Source organism: Schistocerca nitens, chromosome 4, assembly GCF_023898315.1.
Source record: "Schistocerca nitens isolate TAMUIC-IGC-003100 chromosome 4, iqSchNite1.1, whole genome shotgun sequence".
NCBI classification, from domain to species: domain Eukaryota; kingdom Metazoa; phylum Arthropoda; class Insecta; order Orthoptera; family Acrididae; genus Schistocerca; species Schistocerca nitens.
This window is the reverse complement of record NC_064617.1, coordinates 609,970,591-609,993,337: the sequence shown is the minus strand read 5'-3', so window position 1 is coordinate 609,993,337 and position 22,747 is coordinate 609,970,591. Positions and strand designations below refer to the sequence as shown.

At 39.3% G+C, this 22,747-nt stretch overlaps 1 protein-coding gene across 9 annotated transcripts in view; it reads left to right on the top strand.

The window, feature by feature from the left end:
- LOC126251974 (mitochondrial thiamine pyrophosphate carrier-like) overlaps nucleotides 1–22,747 on the top strand; it is an 83,905-nt gene that overhangs the window by 44,396 nt on the left and 16,762 nt on the right. For all 9 annotated transcript variants that reach the window (XM_049952739.1, XM_049952745.1, XM_049952746.1 and 6 more), the window contains one exon: nucleotides 6,696–6,862. In XM_049952739.1, the coding sequence (XP_049808696.1) occupies nucleotides 6,696–6,862 (167 nt within the window). The remainder of the gene's footprint in view (nucleotides 1–6,695; nucleotides 6,863–22,747) is intronic.

The following is a 22,747-nucleotide window of genomic DNA, read 5'->3' as shown; positions in this document are numbered from 1 at the left end:
CAGCTCTCAGTAAATATGAACCTGTATAGTTTCTTTTCTTTCCCTTATTTAATCAAAGTGAAATTTCATCAGTTAAAATAGTTGTCTTGGTTTTGTCTGTGGTTCCTTCACAATGGCCACTTATTGGTCATGTATTAAAATGTACAAAATTTACATCCAGCTCCCTTTTCATCAGCTTTGCCCAAATGAAGAAATATTTCATTTGAATGTATAGTATGATGCTGAAAGTCAGGGTTATGTGTCATTCCCACTTGCAAGGGAAAATTCCCAAGTGTAAATAAATGATCTTGACAAAATTTGGTAGGTATATAAAGGGTTCAGAATAATGCAATACATACTTTTTGATTTTTTCTCAATTTCACTTTTAAGGAACAAAACACAACCCAAAAGGTAATTTGGTTTATTAGGTTTAGTAGGAAAATCTTCAAAACCATGATATATTAAAAATGTGTTTTTGATAACTGTATGATCAACTTCATAATAATTTGAAATTTTGCAAAGTACCCCATCACCATTAATAATTTTGAAAAATTAAAACTTTTATTACAATAGAAATTACAGAAATTTTCAGGTCACATACATCCAAGTGTCAAAAAACTGATTTCTAAAATACCTTTTCTGAAAAATAAGCTGTACACCGTGTGCTGTCAAAGTATTTCCAACATATCTAATTAAAATTTCTAAATTTTAATTATTTAATTTAGTTAGTTTTGTTTTATGAGTGGCCAACACTGAAACCAAAATTCTTGATCATTTTGAAACATACTAAACATCCAGTGTAATTATTTCATTTGCCGCTTTTTGATGTTGGCATTCAGATTGACCGGAAAAACTATAAAATAATTGAACCAAAAATTCTGGAAGGAAATGAAATGGTATTAAGGGAAACTGCCCAGCTTTTGCAGACTGCTTTGCAATAGTTTCAGGACATCTGGGAGAACCAGTTGCTCAAATAAAGCTTTTGGAAAAGTAGTGACTAGAACAGGACTTAGCTAGCTAGCTAGATAGATAATCAGAAGTGATGTATTGCAGCAGATAAAACTAGAATGAGCATCAGTAGTGAGAGGCAGGTCATTTGATTAGAAAAGGAACAATTAGAGACCCAATATCAAACCGTGCAGGACTCCTTGCCCAATTGTTTTCCAGCTTGAGGAGTAATTTCTTGAATTTAAGGTTATAATTACTCTTTGTTTCCTATCTATTAAGTAAGAGGTGAACCACTGTAAATCATTGTCTCTAATTCTGTATATATGTAATCTGCATAGAAGTAAGGAGTGGTTCACTGAACTGAAAGCTACTGTCAGATCAGAGAATCTTCCTGTCACCTTGCAACCATTACCTAATGAGGAGTAAACTTATTGATTATATTTACAGTGCTTTTTCCTTGTTGGAATCTGAACTAATTTTTAAAAACTTTGTCATTTACAGTAAGAAATTTTTTAATTTGTTTTGCTGCAATGTTTCCAAACAGTTTAGAAAGTACCAGTAAAGAGAGATAGAGCAGTAATTCCCCATATCTTCTGTTGATCCCTCTGTGAATAGTGATTTTATCTCTGGACATTTTAATACATTTTTGAAGCATCCCAAAGATTGGTTTATGATAGCTGACAGTAGTTATGAAATGATATTATACACTCCCTTTATTACAGATGTGGGTATTTTTTTTTTTTTTTCCAACCTGTTTAAAAGATGTGTTTGGGTCGTTTTCCAAGATTGTGAAATATACCTTGTCTTGGTAGGCTGCTATATCTACATTCAGTCTCAATGCATTTAAGAAGCATTCGTTAAAACTATTTGACATCTGAATAGGGTTTATTACGGTATCATTTTTTAATCTAATTTTCAAAATCTCAGTCTTAACTTTGACTCCCAATTATGACTGAACTACTGACCACACTGCTTTAAAATTTCAACTGAAAGAAAAAAAAAAGATAAATATAAAAATGCACCAAAATACATAGAAACACAAATAGGTAAAATCAAATAAATTAGTAAATTTATGTATCTTGGAGAACCCATATACCAGGCTGTTCTAGAAAAATTTGCAATAGTTATAAGAATCAATAAAATGGAAAGAGCATATGACAATATTATGAAAAGGATAGATTGCTACTCACCATATAGTGGAGATGCAAAGTCACAGATAGGCACAACAAAAAGAATGCTAAACATGTAAGCTTTTGGCCAAAAGGCCTTCTTCTGAATTAGATAACACACACACACACGCACACACACACACACACACACACACACACACACACACACACACACACACACACACATTTACGTAAATGCAACTCGCACACACCGGCCTCAACCTTCGTTTGTCATTGTCCTTCACCCACCTATCTTCCTTTTTGTTCCCACTCCAGCACTACACAGCCTCCTGTTCCACCAATGCACTCAGAGTCTTTTTACTTTTCTCCTCTTTCACCCCCTCCCCCTACTGCTCTCCATCTATCATACCAACTGCACCCTTTTTGTTGTGCCTGTCTGTGACTCAGCATCTCCGATATATGGTGAGTAACAATCTTACCTTTCCATCCTGGATTTTCCATTGGAAAGAGCATATAGTTTGACAAAAAATATCTACAACAAGAAACATATATCTAGCAAAAAAAACTGTAACACTATATCGCAATACTAAGACCAAAATGTTTTTATGCATGTAAAAGTGTAGTGATGAGCTATAAGCTAGACAAAATAGAGATCCTCAAAAGTGTGACTATTAGATAAATAATGAGAGAAGATTAATTTTCTCTGGACCACCTATACTGAATGAATGAGAACAGATTAATGTAACAAATTTTCTTGTATTTCTGAGAAAAAAGAAATCAGAACTAGCATGGATTACAGAAATGAAGAAAGAGTTAGAAAGAAAACATCAAAGTTTTCTGCTATTACAACTGTCATACATACAACAGCATCATCTACAGACAGCCTCATGGAGCTTCCACTGTTCTCTAATGGATTAGGCCCTCTCACATACACTTGGGACACTCACAAAATTACTTTTACATCTAAAAATTTTACCCATTCAGAACTATATGTTCATTTCTGTGTGCAAGGAAATTCACAGGCCACTTACAGAGTCAGTCCAATATTTTGTAACCTTGTATTCCATTCTTTTAATAATAGTGTGAAACTGTATCTAATGCTGCTGGAAGTAAATAAATATAGCATCCCTGCAGAATCTACATTCATTCATATAGAGGAGATATCCAGTGTCCAAAATATCTTAAAACGTGTTTTAATATTAGAGAAGGAAAGTTGCTACTCACCATATAGCGGAGATGCTGAGTCACAGATAGGCACAACAGAAAGATTCTCACAATTATAGCTTTCAGCCATTAAGGTCTTTGTTAACAACAACACACACACACACACACACACACACACACACACACACACACACACACATACACATCTCACACACATGACTGCAGTCTCAGGCAGCTGACAATGCTTACAATGTGTTTTATAATCCTAAAACAGATTAACATATGACAATCTGTTTTGAATACAGGAATGACCTACATCTTTTACAGTTGCTATCAATCCTTTGTTGCTTCAGTGATCTGTGATAAATTACTATTAGTAGGGGAAGAAGTTCTTGCTCATAATATATAAACATTGTACAGGATTTCATTAAGTCCTGTTACCTTCCCTGTGTTGAGCAGTTTTAATTAATTTTCTATTCTAATGTTGTTTGTGGATTGTTCTTCAGTTTGGTGTTCAGGTGATGACTGAAAGAAGGAACCACAGTGAAACAATTTCAAAAGAGCAGATACTGTAAATTGGCCTTCTCCCTGTCATTATCCCATTCAGTACCAGTATGATACTTTGAGTGACAGAATAGATAATTTTGATCTGTTTACTGACTTCATGTGAGACAAAATCTTATTTGGATTTTTCATTACACGTCATTAAAATTTTGTGCCTGAATTAATTGACACATTTTTCACTAAACATGGAAACTGCAGGATGGCTAGATCAGTACCTCTGTCCGTATCAAACCTACCAACTGCCAGCAATACCTCCACTTTGACAGCTGGCACCCACTCCATATTAAGAAATCCCTTCCATACAGCCTAGGTATCTGTGACCCTTGCATCTGTAGTGAAAACTGATCCCTCTCCAAATATACTGAAGGTCCCACTGAGGCCTTCACATAGCGTAATTACTCTCACAATCTTGTAAGAAAGCAGATCTCCCGTGATTTTCTTTCCAGTCACCCACTGCCTACCAAAGTCCCACTGTCTGGCCATAGAGGAGCATTCCCCTCATGACTCAGTTCCACCCAGGACTGAAGCAACTGAATTACATTCTCCACCAGACATTTGCTTACCTATCATTGTGCCCTGAAATGAGCAATGTCCTACCCACTGTCCTTCCCACCTCTCCCACAGTTGTATTCCACCTCCCACTGAACCTACACAATATCCTCATACATCCTACACAACCCGTGCCCCAACCCCTTGCCTCATGGCTCACATCCTGTTATAGAGCTAAATGCAGGACCTGTCCCATACAGCCTCCCATACCCCCTCCTCCAATCCGGTCACAAACTTCACCTATACCTTCAAAGGCAGGGCTACCTGTGAAACAAGTCATGTGATCTACAAGCTAAGCTGCAATCACTGTGCTGTCTTCTATATGGGTGTGACAATCAACAAACTGTCTCTCCGCATGAATGGCGACTGAAAAACTGTGGCCAAGCAAAAGCTGGACCACCCTGTTGCTGAGCATGCCACCCAATATGACATTCTTCATTTCACTGACTGCTTCACAGCCTGTGTCATTTGGATCCTTCTCACAAACAGCAGCTTTTCTGAACTGCGCAGGTGGGAACTCTCCCTACAGTATCTCCCTACAGTATATCCTACATTCATGTAAGCCTCCTGGCCTCAACCTCATTAGTCATCGTCCTTACCCATCTAGTCCCTTCCATGTTCCCATTCCACACTACACATCCCTCTATTCTACCAATGCACCCTCAGTCTTTTTACTTCTCCCCCCCCCCCCCCCCCCCGGTCACCCTCTGGTGAACCTCCCGACTGCAACTAGCTGCCCTACCCTCTCTCTGCCTCATCCCTGAATGCTTCAACAAGCAGCACTTTACTGTACCCCACCCCTAACCTGCTATCCCTTCCGCTCCCCCAGGCCCCACCCTCCTTACCTTTGGCCACATCACCCCCACTGACTGTCACATCATGCGCTGCTGCTCGTAGTCTGGCTTCAGCTGCCAGAGACCGTGGTCATGTGTGCATGAGTTGCATTTGCTTGAGTGTGTGTGTGTATGTTGTCTATTTTCAACAAAGACTTTGTTCGCTGAAAGCTCACTTTCTGACAGTCTTTTTGGTGTGGCTATCTGCAACTCAGCATCTCTCATCTCTGCTATGTGGTGAGCAGCAGCTGTCCTTTTCATAATATAGGTACACTTTTTTCGTTGTTTGTTTTATATTTATTTTGGCTTCATTCAGCACTTGTTTGCTTAAATATTTGATGAAGCACTCTTTGTTTGCACAACAGCTTTTTTAATGTAGTGTTGATCCACAGCAAATCTTTTCCACATCTCATAATGTTGATTGGCATATATGTACCAAAAGTATGATGTACAATACTTTTCCAAACGTATGTTACATCTTTAGCCTCCAGAAATGTAATTCATCATGAAGTCTGTGGAGGGTTTCCTCTGCCTCAAATGCTACCCAAGTAATGTTTTCCTGCTGTGTAGTTCATACCTGACCAAATGAAGGGGGACATTCAGTGTTCTGCCTGATAGCAGAGGTAAGGAAATATTCATTGGAATTCATCACAAAATTATTTGAGCCTTTGATTTATGCCCCCTACTTAGCTCCTAACTAGAGGACTAAACCCATATCTGGGCATGGTGTTGCAAATGAGTCATGCTTTCACTTTGCCTGTGAGGCAAGCTATTTTGATCAATTCAGCTATCCATATAAAGGGATCAAATATGGCTCACAAACTTAGGCAGTAGACATGATCCATGCTGACACAAGATATGATTTGCAGTTGGTTATATTCAGTGCATTGAGAAATCATCAGTAGCGTCAGTTCAATAGCTTGGAAAGATCTCCTACCACACATACTGAGCACACATTACTCTTCCTATCAAACCTGCCATCCATTTCCCAGAGGGACATCTGTTACTGGCAACATGGTGAAGAACCTATTCTATATGTTTGTTCAGACTGCAGGAAAATCAGCCATAGGCCCAACTGATGAAGTAAAATAAAAGAGAATATGTTACGTAGAGAGATGTACATATAGTCATTTTTCCCTCATTCTGTGTAAGTATGGAGAAAGACAGTGATATAATACAAGGACCAGAAGTTTTGTGATCATAGATGGAAATAAAAGAAATTGATATATAATGTATGCTTTGTCAGGCACTGTATAGTGGCTTGGTTGGCTTGGTGAGTATAACTGTGGGTTTAGAATGCATCTTTGGCATAAAATTTAAACAACAGTGATGATAATTTAAAACTCTACCTTCATATCATGAGCTTATTCTTCTTGATTTTCCATATTTATTTCTACAGTTGGTTTTTATTGATTTTCCATATTTATTTCTACAGTTGGTATTTATTGATGTATACATTGTTCATCTGTGTGTGCACAGTACCCCTTCTCTTCATAATTTTTAACTGGCAATTAATACAATTTCACAGGTGCAGGACAAGACACTAACAGGAATACACAGATTTCCTTGTATGAGTCCTTGATCTGTGGTTCCCTGGCTGGAATTTGTGCAAAGACATTAGTCTACCCCTTGGATCTTGCAAAAAAAAGGTTACAGATTCAGGGATTTGAAACAGCAAGAAGCAGTTTTGGAAAGGTAACTGAAAATTTATACTGTATCCCATTAAACTTGACATTACAAAATTTGTATGGTTGGATGTTATTTATTTGGTCCCATTTATGAATGGCACATGAAAATTTAATTATGAGTTTTCACATATGTTGTAACTATCATACAATAACTGATTTGTCACTAAATCTGAATTTTGAACCGTATTAATTACCTTTTGTGAGGCTACTATTGTCTCTCTTCCTTCTTGTGTAGTAATTTGGAACAATGTCTTTTTATAAATTAATCACATTGGTTATTAGCGGAAAAGTGCAGGTGATATACAACAACCAACATATATTGATTTTATTTTATTCGTTTCCTATTGGAGTTTTTCCTGGCATAATAAATTAAATGTCAAGTTGAAGAAGACTAGTAAAAAGTCATTGTTCCCTCTGTGTTCATGTTATGTTAAGACCTAATGCCTTATAGCAATTATGCGACAGAAGAGGAACGTACCATCCATTGTAGACATGATGTCTCACAGAGCACTCCTTTTGTAACAGGGAAGATTTTTCAGTTTTACAAGACATCAACTTTGTCACTTGTATTTAAATTCATACTGCTCTTTCTGGTTATAGCTAGGACATTTTGCTCCATTCTGACATAGAAATAACAATTATTTCTCAACCGTTAAAGTAAATGAGGAATTCTCACAGCTTGTAATCATGCAGTTACAATGAAACATACTGATACTTTATAACTGTTAGAGAATTTTGGTGCCTATTACCTCAGACTCTTAGTAAGTCAATGTAACAAAATTTACATACCCTACCTACATGTTCACAATATTTCAGCACTGAAAATAAAAAAAAATTGTAGTAAAATTGTGAAAAATGAAGATCTAAAAGAATTCTAATGTAATTATATGCTGTGCTGAACAATAATCCTCCTAGTCTCAATCTCTGTTAGTCCCCAGCCCCAAACCTGCCTCTGCCTGTGCCCCGAAACCATAACAACATAACAATGGACAAGTGTGGAAAACACCTCGGGGTAATGAGAAATAGTTAACACATTGAAGACTGCCTACACATTTTTCATTTTCAGGTTGGATGCTGTGAAGCAACCAGCTTGAATGGAGATGTGTCTAGCTTTTGGCTATGTAGTTGTTATGCGTCTTTTTTTTTTTTTTTATGAAGAAGGAGCATTAACCGTAAACCTGAAAGCTTATCTGGTACTAGCACAGTCAGAATTAGAACAGCTGAGAGCAGCAGTTGGCATCAGTAACGTTAAGAATAGGGTAGCTGACTGGATTGTGAAGATCTTGTAGTGTGAATTAGGTGGCAGGGGACAGTTTAGACTGTAACCTCAACTATGCAATTGAGCATGCCATCACATGCAGTAACGTGATGCGCCTGTCACTCTTTGAGTGAAATGACAAGCTATGGCTGAAACATTCTGAAACAGGGACTCAGGAATTACTCAACAGTCTGGGGCAATCACACATGGGAGTGACTGATGCATACACCTTCACATGGTTGCAACTCACACAATGTGGTCTACATATGAATGCTGATAATAAGAGATTATCTGCACAAATAATTTCCAGAATCAAACATAATGCTGCTAGAAAAACACTGGAGAAGGCAAGGACTTAACACATATGTTTTTAGATTTTAAATTGTGAGAAAGTGTTTGATAGTGTCCCAAGAAAGACCATTTGGAAGAGCATAAGAAAGAAGAATTTGCCCATAAGACTAAGTCCGGTAGTTAAAATGTCTTATGAAGGTTGCTACAGTTTACAGATAGGAAATATTAATTACGATTGGTTCCAAATAACTGAAGGAGTTCAACAAGGCTATGCCTTTTCATTTTTGGAAGAAGTTATGAACGGAATGAAACAAGACAGCAATAAAGACATTAAATCATTTGCATTTGCAGATGATGTAGTAATATGGAGTAATAGAGAAAAAATAGAGAAAGTAGTCTGGGAGAGGGTGGCCCCTTGAATGACCATACAACAACACATGGATTAACAATAAATAAATAAAAAATGGTTGCAGTGTCAGTCAACAGGCAGAACTATAAAGGAAAAGTATGGCTGGAATGAACACACCTGGAAACAGTAGACCAGTAAAATTATCTTGGGTGCATCATTTCAAGCAGTAACAGGATAAAGCATGACATCCATAAGCAAACTCCAAAATCAGCTCAGTTCTGCCATCACATTTGGAATCTACACTGGAACGAAAAAGTCCTCTTAACAACAACATCTACCTCTCCTTCAGTCATACTTTATCCCCACAATAACATATGCCCTAGAAACATAGTACAACAGTCAGTCAACAACATACTGTTCATCACAGAAATGAAGTTTCTTACAGGCTATGATCCAGAAAACTAGGAATTAAAAGGTAAGAAATGAAAAAAAAAAAAAAAAAAAAAGGAAAAAGGTGCGGGTGTACATATCCTTGAAAGTAAATGTGACAAGAGCCCATTTGAGATTGTTCAGTCATGCCAAATGAATTGATAAGGGAAGGAGAGCAATACAATGGATGGCTACACAAAGATGTGATTGGTAGAAGACCAGTAGGAAGTCTGCAGAAGGAGGATACAGTCCTGAGGGAAGAATGTTAAATATTTAGACACAAGTAGAGAGGGCTCATAAACCACATGTGGGCACCTGTTGTGGAAAACCAATGATGTTGATGTTGTTGTTGTTGTTGTTGTTGTTGTTGTTGATGATGATGATGATGAGAATGATAATTCAGTGTAGCAGATTACGAAGGTACTGGGCACTACGCACTGTAGTTGAATAATTTGGCTCGAGCCCCCATCTGTATATTTGTTATACTCAACACTCAGCTTAATTGAACGGCCCAGAGATGTGGCTAGTCTCAATGATTGGCTATGTTTTTCGTCATAGGGTGCCAGCTTACACCTGTCGTAAACTCAATTTTCAGGCTGAAATATATAAAAACAATGCAGGCAGGTATTGCAGCGAAATTTAAAAATAGTCACTCACATTGATTTATAATTTTAACAAGTGGTTTATTTCTATTTTTCCACTAAAGTCTTCAATATAATCACTAAACATTTGAAATGCAGTCTGAGGGGCTTTTACGTAAGGGCAGCTGTTAATAACTGACGCTACAACAATTCGCTATAAAATTCATATGTCACGATCATGACACTTGACAATCTGTTCACAGTTCACAAAATACACTGTTGTCTGCTGTCCTAATCCACTATTGCGCTCAACGTGATCATTTTCGAACGTCACTACATGTACACTTGTCCCCGAACATGGCTACCAAACCAATACTACCCCCAGATGGGTGGCATATCCAGCTCTTAGCATTGCTCAAACTCAACTGTCTCAATAATGGCCACCCTATCCATCCTCGAAACAACTGCATAACTCAAAACAATTTTGACAAAAAGATTTATGAATATTCTAAAACTAAACACAAAAACACTAATGATACATTGAAAAATACAGAAATTTTCCAGGTAATAACAATCTAAAGTACAATTTTTTGTATCTGCCACCATTTTTTCACAAATAATGTTCTTGTGGCGTGATATTGCTTTTCCCGGATTTTTGATACTTAATATAAATAAAAAAATAAAAAGACATATTTAATTAATCATCTATCTCTTTAAACTTTAGAATGCTGCCGCTAGTTTTGTCTCTTTAAATTTATTTAGTAACAAAAACACAGTTTCTCTCAGTCAAATAACATATTCCAATCTATCATTCAAAAATTGTACAGATTATGCTAAATCAGCTATGATTGCTTGATGCAGCTCTACTATCCACATCCATAGAAACTTTGTTTATGTTTATCGGCCAAAGCATTGCCGAGATATTAGCCTTTGAACTTTCATAAATTTACAATTTTTAAGACAATAATAACCTTTAAAATATTATATATTTTTATGGCGCATCCTGATAATTTAGCTTTACATATTTTTCTGTCCATGAGTGCCAACTCCCACCTCTGTGTCACGCTTAGTTTTGTTTTTAATCAATTTTTCTCTGGCATATAAATTTCTCCAAGTGTGCAAACGCAGCCATACGTGCCCCTGCCAAATGTCCGCTCAGGTTTTTCCAAGGCTAGCTGCTCATCACAGCCCCGTAGCAACCACCAGCCACATGCTCTGCAGTGGGAAACTGCCGCTCTGAGAGCCACAGCTTGTACGTTCACAAGATCACTGTATGTTCAGCCCTTGTTATTTTCAATGTTTTCACCAGGCCTTTTTAAAAGTAAGTTTTTCAAAAAGATGGAGCCACTGAATTATTATAGACACGATAGTGGGAAAGGAGAGGAACAAAGAAGGGGGTGCATCGGTAGAGAGAGGTGCACAATAACTGTGAGGGGATGGAAACTGGATGGAGGTGATAGGACAGAGGGGGCAGACACTGAATGCAGACACGTCATATACCATCTCTGTGTAAATCATTGCACAGCTTTTTATATTGGTATGACTCAATCAGCCATCCACCAGAATTAATAGCCACCACCAACTTGTGGTCAAGAGCAAAGTGGACCTTCCTATGGCACATCATGCAGTTGAACATAACATGCTTGATTATTTAAATGGCTGCTTCACAAACCAGGCCATCTAGAACCTCCCTTCCACCACCAGCTTTTCTGAACTGTGCAGATGGGAGCTCTCATGGCCAGAACCTATGGTAATCTGCTGTTCCCACACCCTACACCCAGCAGTGTCTGCCCCCTCTGTCCTATCACCTCCATCCAGTTTCCATCCCCTCACAGTTATTGTGCACCTCTCTCTACCGATGCACCCCCTTCTTTGTTCCTCTCCTTTCCCACTATCGTGTCTATAATAATTCAGTGGCTACATCTTTTTGAAAAACTTACTTTTAAAAAGGCCTGGTGAAAACATTGAAAATAACAAGGGCTGAACATACAGTGATCTTGTGAACGTACAAGCTGTGGCTCTCAGAGCGGCAGTTTCCCACTGGCAAGGAGTTGAGACTTTGAGTGGCGTAGTGATAGACTAGGGTCTTGGGGCAGTTGGGTGGGTGATGGAGCACCACTGTAGGGTGATGGGAATGGTCTTAGGTGGGAAGTGCTTCATTTCAGGATATCATGATAGATGATAATGTACATCTATGTCTACATCTACATATATACTCCACAAACCACTTGAAGTTCATGGCAGAGGGTGCATCCCACTGTATCAGTTATTAGGATTTCTTCTCCAAGAGCCTACCAGTTCAGTTTCTTCAGCATTTCTGTGACACTCTCCCTTGGGTCAACCAAATCTGTGACCATATGTACTGATCTTTTCTGTATACATTCAATATCCCTGTTAATCCAAGTTGGTACGGGTTCCACACACTTGAGCAATTTGTAAGCAGTCGCCTTTGCAGACTGATTGCACTTCCCAAGTATTTTACCAATAAACCTGCCATCTGCTTTATCCCTGTCTGAGACTATGTGATCATTTCATTTCATATCCCTACAAACCATTACACCCAGGTATTTGTTTGAGTTGGCCTATTCCAACTGTGACCCACTGATATTACAGCCGTAGGACACCACATATCTTTCGTTTGTGAGGTGCACAGTTTTACATTTCTGAACATTTAAAGTAAGTTGTCAATCTTTGCACAACTTAGAAATCTTATGAAGATATGACTGAATATTTATGCAGCTTCTTTCAGACAGTACTTTGTTGTAGATAACTGGATTATCTGCAAAAAGTCTGAGGTGGTTATTAATATTGACCACAAGATCATTAGTGTGCATCATGAAGAGTAAGGGTCCCAACACGCTTCCCTGGGCCACACCCAGATTACTTCTACATCTGATGATGAGTCTCCATCCAAGATAAAATGCTGCATCTTCTCTATCAAAAAATCCTCAGTCTAGACACAAATTCGACTCGGTGCTCCATATGGTCATACTTTTCATAATAACTGCAGATATGGCAGTGATTCAAATGCTTTTTGGGAATCAAGACGTACTGCATCTACCTGAACATCTTGATCTAAAGTTTTCAGTGTGCCATATGAAAAAAGAGTGAGTTGGGTTCCACATGATCGATGATTTTGGAATACATGCTAGGAGGAGGTCATTCTGTTCAAGATACGTCATTATGTTTGAGCTCAGAATATATCCTAAGATTCTGCAACAAATCAACATCAGGGATATTCTAAGATAGTTTTGTAGATAACTTCTACTGCCCTTCTTGTAAATGGGTGTGACCTGTGCTTTCTTTCAACTACTAGGAATGGGTATTTGTTTGAGGGATCTACGAGAGGTTATAGTTAAGAGGGCCTAATCAGCCACAATTCAGCTGTTTTGCAACACCATGGACACTAACACTTATTTCACTCTCCTTTTCAGTGGTTAAGGATTGAATTGAGGCAATTATCCTGTGTTTTCCTTTGTAAGGGAACATTTGAAAACAGAGTTAAGTATTTCAGATTTGCTTTGTTACCCTCAACTTCATTCCTGTCTGATTTGCTAGTGACTGGACACTAACTTTGTTGCCACAACAGCCTTTACATATGACTAGAACTTCTTTACATTTTGTGAAAGATCACCAGTTTCGACATTGACTTCCTCAGAGAGGTCAGGTCTGTTTGTTACCATTAGATCTAAGATACTTGCATCATGAGTGGGGTTCAGAACTACCTGTTCTATGTACTTTTCAGAGATGGCATTTAGTTATGTTGGCGTGTCCACCAATAACAAAACTGTAATTTTCCCAATTAATTGTTGGATAATTGAAGTTTCCATCGAAGATTATGATATGATTGAGGAGCTTATGTACAAGTGAACTGAGATTTTCTCGAAAGTATTTCCTTACATTAGGAGATGAGTCTGGTGGGCAATAGTAGGATCCCAATTACTATTTTATGCTCACCACGATACTGAGTCTTGCCCAAATAATCTCACATGCTGCTTCAGTTTTTATCTCAACGGATTTGTTTCTTGTATACTGCGACAAATACATCACCTCCATTTCCCATTAGCCTATCCTTTCATTATACACTTAATTTTTTCCCAAAAATCTCTCTGCTTTCAATCTCAGGTTTAAAACAACTTTCTGTACCTCATATTATGTGAGATGCTGTGCTTTTCAGGAGCAGCTAAAATTCTGGCTCTTTTGGCTAATTCTTCGGCAGTTATGTACGAGAATTTTAATACTTGCCATTCTCTTGAGTCTAACGCCTACATTCTTGGGTCTCCTAAAGGTGTCATTATCTGGATTGGACGGAAAGTCACATAATCCACACACTGTCAGCTAACTGGGTTACTGCCTGTCGTGTGTTGTGCACACCTTACCAATTTAGGGGGTCTCTATAGTTCTCCAGCCCATGATGCAAGGCCAGGAAGTCACAGCCTAGCTTGTCACACAACTTTGGAAGTCTCTACTTCAGTCCTTCCAGTCAACTCAGAACCAGGGGGCCACAATCGGATCCAGGGAAAATGCTGCAACTCATTAATTTTGTTGAAACTTCATGCACAAGGCTGGTCTTCTCAACCTTCTCTGCCAGTCTCTGGAGTGATCCAGATATGACCTCTGAACCCAGATGACAGGCAATATGCACCACAATCTGCAGTTGGATGTATCCTGTTTCCTCAGTGACTGCCAGAACAGCCTCTTCAACATATTGAATGAGGCACTCATGTGTACCACAGGTGCACCTAGTGTTCTTTCGCACCCCTTGATGCCGTTTCCGTATGGAGTAACATTATTCACTGTAATTTGAACTGTCAATGATTAATATCCCTACCCTTTTGTGTTTGCTTCCTTTTGACACAGGAGAAAGCAGGTTTCCCCAAAATAGGTGTAGTGAGTCCCATTGTTTCAGTTTCAGTGAAAGATAGCACCTCAAACTTGTTTGTCAGAGGTATCTGTATAACAGCCTGAGTCTCCCTGGTCCCCATCTACTTTGTACAGGATGCCTAGGTCTACCATTGACATGCCACTCGCAGTCAAGTGGATGTTAATGACAGATCCCATACTTCCCGTGGAGGAAATAGTATCCACAGGAGAGGACTGTACTTGAGGTAACTACCTTTAGTGAAATGAAATGAAATGAAATGAAATGTCATGTGACGAGGGCCTCCCGTCAGGTAGACCGGTCGCCTGGTGCAAGTCTTTCAATTTGATGCCACTTCTGCGACTTGCGCGTTGATGGGGATGATATGATGATGATTAGGACAACACAACACCCAGTCCCTGAGCGGAGAAAATCTCCGACCCAGCTGGGAATCGAACCCGGGCCCATAGGATTGACAGTCTGTCGTGCTGACCACTCAGCTACTGGGAGCGGACAACTACCTTTAGTACCAGTACCATGGAAACATGACTCTCAGGAGCTCTTTGAACACACCAATTTGCAGCAGTTGCTAACTATTTGACAGTAGTCAGAGCGATTCCCAGCTGCTTACAAACATCAACCAGTTCATACCCTGTCTGAGATCAGCATTCACAGTGGGGCTGCATTGTCGCTGGTGCAACATATGGCAGGCAGTGAATAAAGAACTTTAAACTTAGCCTCCTATCTTTTTGTGTGTTTGAACTAAAAAATTACTAGTTCCCTATAAGAACCAAAGCAAATACACAAAAAGAAATTTCTATTAAGGCAACAGAAAAACTTTTGGTAAAAGTTACTAGTTTCCTAAAACTTTTTGAGGATAATTATAGTCATTAACAAACTCAAAAATAGAGCTAATTTATCATATATGTAGACACTATATACCGCTCTTGAAGGAATACTTGATGTAACACAATTTGTTAATTACAGTATCTGACAGTTACTAAATCATGAATACCGATGTATTAAAAATTAGATTATACACAGGACAATGGTAACTTCTGAAAATTCTAAAAAATATTTGTTTATTAGCATTGATATATAATTAAATACAAGATCTATTGTTTGGAAGTAACTGTGAATCAAAAATGCTGATTTGCTATGAACTAAGTTATCCACAATGCTTACAAGGGCAACTGAGGAAATTTTCAAAAATATAGCTTTTTATGTGTACAAAAATTCTTAAAAAGAACCTATTTCTCACTTAATTATACAATGAAATTAGAGAATGATTATTTTGAATGAGGGTAAGTGTACTATTCTCAAAAATTTTAAAAGAACACAAATAAGTTTAAGCCTACAATTGATGATAACAATACGAATTTATCACAGCTGTCACAATTGTTCAAATTTTCACAGTATATCACAATATAAATGAGTATTGATATAATCGATGATGGATTATGTAGAAGTGATGCTAACAATAAAATATGTAGTTCTAGAATTTCAAATCAGCACATGGATTTTGCACAAGTGGTCTCGCACAATTGAACATTCTGAAGTCATTTTTATATCTAAAAACAAAGATGATGTAACTTACCAAACAAAAGCGTTGGTAATGTGATAGAGACACTAACAAACACAAACACACACACAAAATTCAAGCTTTCGCAACCCACGGTTGCTTCATCAGGAAAGAGGGTAGAAGAGGGAAAGACGAAAGGATGTGGGTTTTAAAGGAGAGGGTAAGGAGTCATTCCAATCCCGGGAGCGGAAAGACTTACCTTAGGGGGAAAAAGGGACAGGTATACACTCGCGCACACACACGCACACATGCACGCACACACACACACACACACACACACACACACACACACACACACACACACACACACACACACACACACATATTCGTCCGCACATATACAGATGTGTGTGTGTGTGTGTGTGTGTGTGTGTGTGTGTGTGTGTGTCTATACCTGTCCGCACATATGAATGTGCGGATGGATGTGTGTGTGTGTGTGTGCGCACGAGTGTATACCTGTCCCTTTTTCCCCCTAAGGTAATCTTTCCGCTCCGAGGATTGGAATGACTCCTTACCCTCTCCCTTAAAACCCACATCCTTTCGTCTTTCCCTCTCCTTCCCTCTTTCCTGATGAAGCAACCGTGGGTTGCGAAAGCTTGAATTTTGTATGTGTGTTTGTGTTTGTTAGTGTCTCTATCAACATACCAATGCTTTCGTTTGGTAAGTTACATCATATTTGTTTTTAGATATATTTTTCCAATGTGGAATGTTTCCCTCTATTATATTCATATCATTAATTTGAAGTCATTTTTACATATACATAAATTTGTGGACTATGTGGATTTTTTACTTAGCTGATTCTGTGCCAACTTCTACACTGGATTGTGAAGATGAACACTGCAGGATCAATTTATCTGAGTCAAAATCATGAAAATATGCTCTACCAACAAAATACATCTTCTGCCTGGAGCAGGTAACAAAACCCTCATGAAGGATGTTCTTGAGTCTGGGGTGGTATTGGGTCATGGAGGGGTCACTCCTTTTTAGCTGGTTGTTGGGGGTGGTGGGAGGGTTGGGGCTGTGTGGGGATATGGATTGCAGACTACATGAGGAGGGAGTAGTGCCTGTCTGCGAAAGTCTGTGTGAGACCTTCAGCATAATTGACAAGAGAGTCCTTGTCACTACAGATACACCATCCCCAGATGGTCAGGCTATATAGGAGGGATTTTTTGGTGTGTAAGGGATGGCAGTTGTCAAAATGCAGGTACTGTTGATGGTTGGTGGGTTTAATGTGGACAGAGGTGTGGATGGAGCCATTAGATGTGAGGAGGTCAACATACAGGAAGGTGGCACACTGAGTTGAGGAATACCAAGTGAAGCAGTATGGAGAGAGTGTGTTGAAATAGTGAAGGAATGAGCATAGTGTCTCTTGACCATGAGTCCAGACCACGAACATGTTGTTGTTGTTGTTGTTGTTGTTGTTGTTGTTGTTGTTGTGGTCTTCAGTCCTGAGACTGGTTTGATGCAGCTCTCCATGATACTCTATCCTGAGCAAGCTTCTTCATCTCCCAGTACCTACTGCAACCTACATCCTTCTGAATCTGCTTAGTGTATTGATCTCGTGGTCTCCCTCTACGATATTTACCCTCCACGCAGCCCTCCAATGCTAAATTTGTGATCCCAACCTACATCCTTCTGAATCTGCTTAGTGTATTGATCTCGTGGTCTCCCTCTACGATTTTTACCCTCCATGCTGCGCTCCAATGCTAAATTTGTGATCCCAACCTACATCCTTCTGAATCTGCTTAGTGTATTGATCTCGTGGTCTCCCTCTACGATTTTTACCCTCCACGCTGCCCTCCAATGCTAAATTTTTTGATCCCTTGATGCCTCAAAACATGTCCTACCAACCGATCCCTTCTTCTAGGCAAGTTGTGCCACAAACTTCTCTTCTCCCCAATCCTATTCAACACCTCCTCATTAGTTACATGATCTACCCACCTTATCTTCAGCATTCTTCTGTAGCACCACATTTCGAAAGCTCCTATTCTCTTCTTGTCCAAACTGGTTATCGTCCATGTTTCACTTCCATACATGGCTACACTCCATACAACTACTTTCAGAAACGACTTCCTGACACTTAAATCTATACTCGATGTTAACAAATTTCTCTTCTTCAGAAACGACTTCCTTGCCATTGCCAGTCTACATTTTATATCCTCTCTACTTCGACCATCATCAGTTATTTTACTCCCTAAATAGCAAAACTCCTTTACTACTTTAAGTGTCTCATTTCCTTATGTAAACCCCTCAGCATAACCCGATTTAATTTGACTACATTCCATTATCCTCATTTTGCTTCTGTTGATGTTCATCTTATATCCTCCTTTCAAGACACTGTCCATTCCGTTCAACTGCTCTTCCAAGTCCTTTGCTGTCTTGGACAGAATTACAATGTCATCGGCGAACCTCAAAGTTTTTACTTCTTCTCCATGAATTTTAATAGCTACTCCTAATTTTTCTTTTGTTTCCTTTACTGCTTGCTTAATATACAGATTGAATAACATCGGGGAGAGGCTACAACCCTGTCTCACTCCTTTCCCAACCACTGCTTCCCTTTCATGCCCCTCGACTCTTATAACTGCCATCTGGTTTCTGTACAAATTGTAAATAGCCTTTCGCTCCCTGTATTTTACCCCTGCCACCTTCAGAATTTGAAAGAGAGTATTCCAGTTAACGTTGTCAAAAGCTTTCTCTAAGTCTACAAATGCTAGAAACGTAGGTTTGCCTTTTCTTAATCTTTCTTCTAAGATAAGTCGTAAGGTTAGTATTGCCTCACGTGTTCCAACATTTCTACAGAATCCAAACTGATCTGCCCCGAGGTCCGCTTCTACCAGTTTTTCCATTCGTCTGTAAAGAATTCGCGTTAGTATTTTGCAGCTGTGACTTATTAAACCGATAGTTCGGTAATTTTCACATCTGTCAACACCTGCGTTCTTTGGGATTGGAATTATTATATTCTTCTTGAAATCTGTGGTTATTTCGCCTGTCTCATACATCTTGCTCACCAGATGGTAGAGTTTTGTCATGACTGTCTCTCCCAAGGCCATCAGTAGTTCTAATGGAATGTTGTCTACTCCTGGGGCCCTTGTTTCGACTCAGGTCTTTCAGTGCTCTGTCAAACTCTTCACGCAGTATCTTATCTCCCATTTCATCTTCATCTACATCCTCTTCCATTTCCATAATATTGTCCTCAAGTACATCGCCCTTGTATAAACCCTCTATATACTCCTTCCACCATTCTGCTTTCCCTTCTTTGCTTAGAACTGGGTTGCCATCTGAGCTCTTGATATTCATACAAGTGGTTCTCTTCTCTCCAAAGGTCTCTCTAATTTTCCTGTAGGCAGTATCTATCTTACCCCTAGTGAGACAAGCCTCAACATCCTTACATTTGTCCTCTAGCCATCCCTGCTTAGCCATTTTGCACTTCCTGTCGATCTCATTTTTGAGACTTTTGTATTCCTTTTTGCCTGCTTCATTTACTGCATTTTTATATTTTCTCCTTTCATCAATTAAATTCAATATTTCTTCTGTTACCCAAGGATTTCTGTTAGCCCTCGTCTTTTTACCTACTTCATCCTCTGCTGCCTTCACTACTTCATCCCTCAGAGCTACCCATTCTTCTTCTACTGTATTTCTTTCCCACATTCCTGTCAATTGTTCCCTTATGCTCTCCCTGAAATTCTCTACAACCTCTGATTCTTTCAGTTTATCCAGGTCACATCTCCTTAAATTCCCACCTTTTTGCAGTTTCTTCAGTTTTAATCTACAGTTCATTACCAACAGATTGTGGTCCGAGTCCACATCTGCCCCTGGAAATGTCTTACAATTTAAAACCTGGTTCCTAAATCTCTGTCTTACCAGTATATAATCTATCTGATATCTTCTAGTATCTCCAGGATTCTTCCACGTATACAACCTTCTTTCATGATTCTTGAACCAAGTGTTAGCTATGATTAAGTTATGCTCTGTGCAAAATTCTACAAGGCGGCTTCCTCTTTCATTTCTTCCCCCCAATCCATATTCACCTACTATGTTTCCTTCTCTCCCTTTTCCTACTGACGAATTCCAGTCACCCATGACTATTAAATTTTCATCTCCCTTCACTACCTGAATAATTTCTTTTATCTCGTCATACATTTCATCAATTGCTTCATCATCTACAGAGCTAGTTGGCATATAAACTTGTACTACTGTAGTAGGCATGGGCTTTGTGTCTATCTTGGCCACAATAATGCGTTCACTGTGCTGTTTGTAGTAGCTAATCCACACTCCTATTTTTTTATTCATTGTTAAACCTACTCCTGCATTACCCCTATTTGATTTTGTATTTATAACCCTGTAATCACCTGACCAAAAGTCTTGTTCCTCCTGCCACCGAACTTCACTAATTCCCACTATATCTAACTTTAACCTATCCATTTCCCTTTTTAAATTTTCTAACCTACCTGCCCGATTAAGGGATCTGACACTCCACGCTCCGATCCGTAGAATGCCAGTTTTCTTTCTCCTGATAACGACGTCCTCTTGAGTAGTCCCCACCCGGAGATCCGAATGGGGGACTATTTTACCTCCAGAATGTTTTATCCAAGAGGATGCCATCATCATTTAATCATACAGTAAAGCTGCATGTCCTCGGGAAAAATTATGGCTGTAGTTTCCCCTTGCTTTCAGCCATTCGCAGTACCAGCACAGCAAGGCCGTTTTGGTTAATGTTACAAGGCCAGATCAGTCAATCAGCCAGACTGTTGCCCCTGCAACTACTGAAAAGGCTGCTGCCCCTCTTCAGGAACCACATGTTTGTCTGGCCTCTCAACAGATACCCCTCCGTTGTGGTTGCACCTACGGTACGGCCATCTGTATTGCTGAGGCACGCAAGCCTCCCCACCAACGCCAAGGTCCATGGTTCATGGGGGAAGACCACGAACATATCATCAATGAAACCTGATCCAGACAGGGGCTAGGAAGGTTTCATCTAGATTGGTCATAAAGAGGTTGGCATAGGACAATGCCAAGTGGGTGTCCATGGCTGTGCTGTAGATTTGGCTGTATACCTTCCCTGCAAAGGGGAAATAGTTGTGTATTAGGATATAGTTAGTAAGGTGTATGAGGAATGAGGTAGTGGGCTTGGAGTCTGGAGGACACTGGGAGAGGTAGTGTTCAATAGCAATAAGACCAGGAGCAAGAGCTTTGTTGGTGTATAGGGAAGTTATATCAACAGTGACAAGTAGGGATACAGGAGGTAAAGGGGTCAGGATGGCAAAGAGTTGGTGAAGGAAATGGTTGGTATCTTTGATGTGGAAGGCTAGATATCAGGTAACTGGTTAGAGGTGTTGATTAATGAGGGCTGAAATTCTTTCAGTGGTGGCAAAATAAAGAGCTACAATTGGGCACCCAGGACTGATAGGTTTGTGGATTTTGAGAAGTGTGTTGAATGTGGTTGTGCAGGGTGTCATAGGGGCAAGGAGGGAAGTGGATTCAGAGGAGAGGTCCTCGGAAAGACATAAGGCTATAAACTTTGCCAGAGTGATCCCATCACAAAAGTCCAACATAAGCTCCAGTGCCTGTCTAAAGCCTTAGACCCTTCCCAGAATGTCTCCCCTGAATCTGTAGAAATGTTTAGGTCTGAGACATGTGATCTTTATAGCAATTTCATCAAAATGTTTCATGTGAAGATTGGGTATTCCTGGTGTCAGAGGAGACCCTACCACACCATCCACCTTCTTATAAAAATGCTCATCACACTGACAGTAAGTGGTAATGAGTGTGTGTTAAAAAAAATTCAACCGTCTGTTGTTACAGCTTCTTGAAAATTCAGTCACAGTTTAAATCCTTAATGAAATTACTGAGAGAAAAGAAACTGCTATGGCATTCACCACCTTGCTGTTAGTGCCAGTTTAGCTGCTCATTACCTTCAACAAAGCAACAATGTCACTTGCATATGCTTGCCAGTTCATTCACTTGTCAAGTACAACTATCCCACACCACAACCCAAAACCAACATTGCCATCCATGTGGTAAAATTCATCAGAATCTCTCCCTTTGTCACCTTGATCTACTCTTCTGGTTTCGTGCTCTCTCCAGCGTGATTGTAGTTCTCTGTGCCTAGCTATTGTTTAAATACATATGATCTTTGTTGTTTATCATTGTGTAACATAAATGAAGGCTCCCTTTGGCTAAACGTTATGTTTCGATTGATTCTAATTTCAGAATATATCAGTATTTTGGATACTCCTTATTTCTTTCTTAGTAGAATTGTGATATGCTCCCACCTTTCCCAGTGTCCATCAAATCAAGTAGCCATTGTAAGTAGAAACATCATTAATGGCTAACATGGTCAAATACTGGATAGGAAATCAGTTTAAAGTCCCATTGGCCTGTTAACAAATACAATTCCTATAAACTGGGGCAAGATTCTTTCATTTGCACCACCTGGAACTGCAAGATCTGTGAAAGGTAGTGGGGTGAGGTAGCCACAGTACTGTTGGAGATGTTGGTCTTTTTACTATACAGGGTGTTACAAAAAGGTACAGCCAAACTT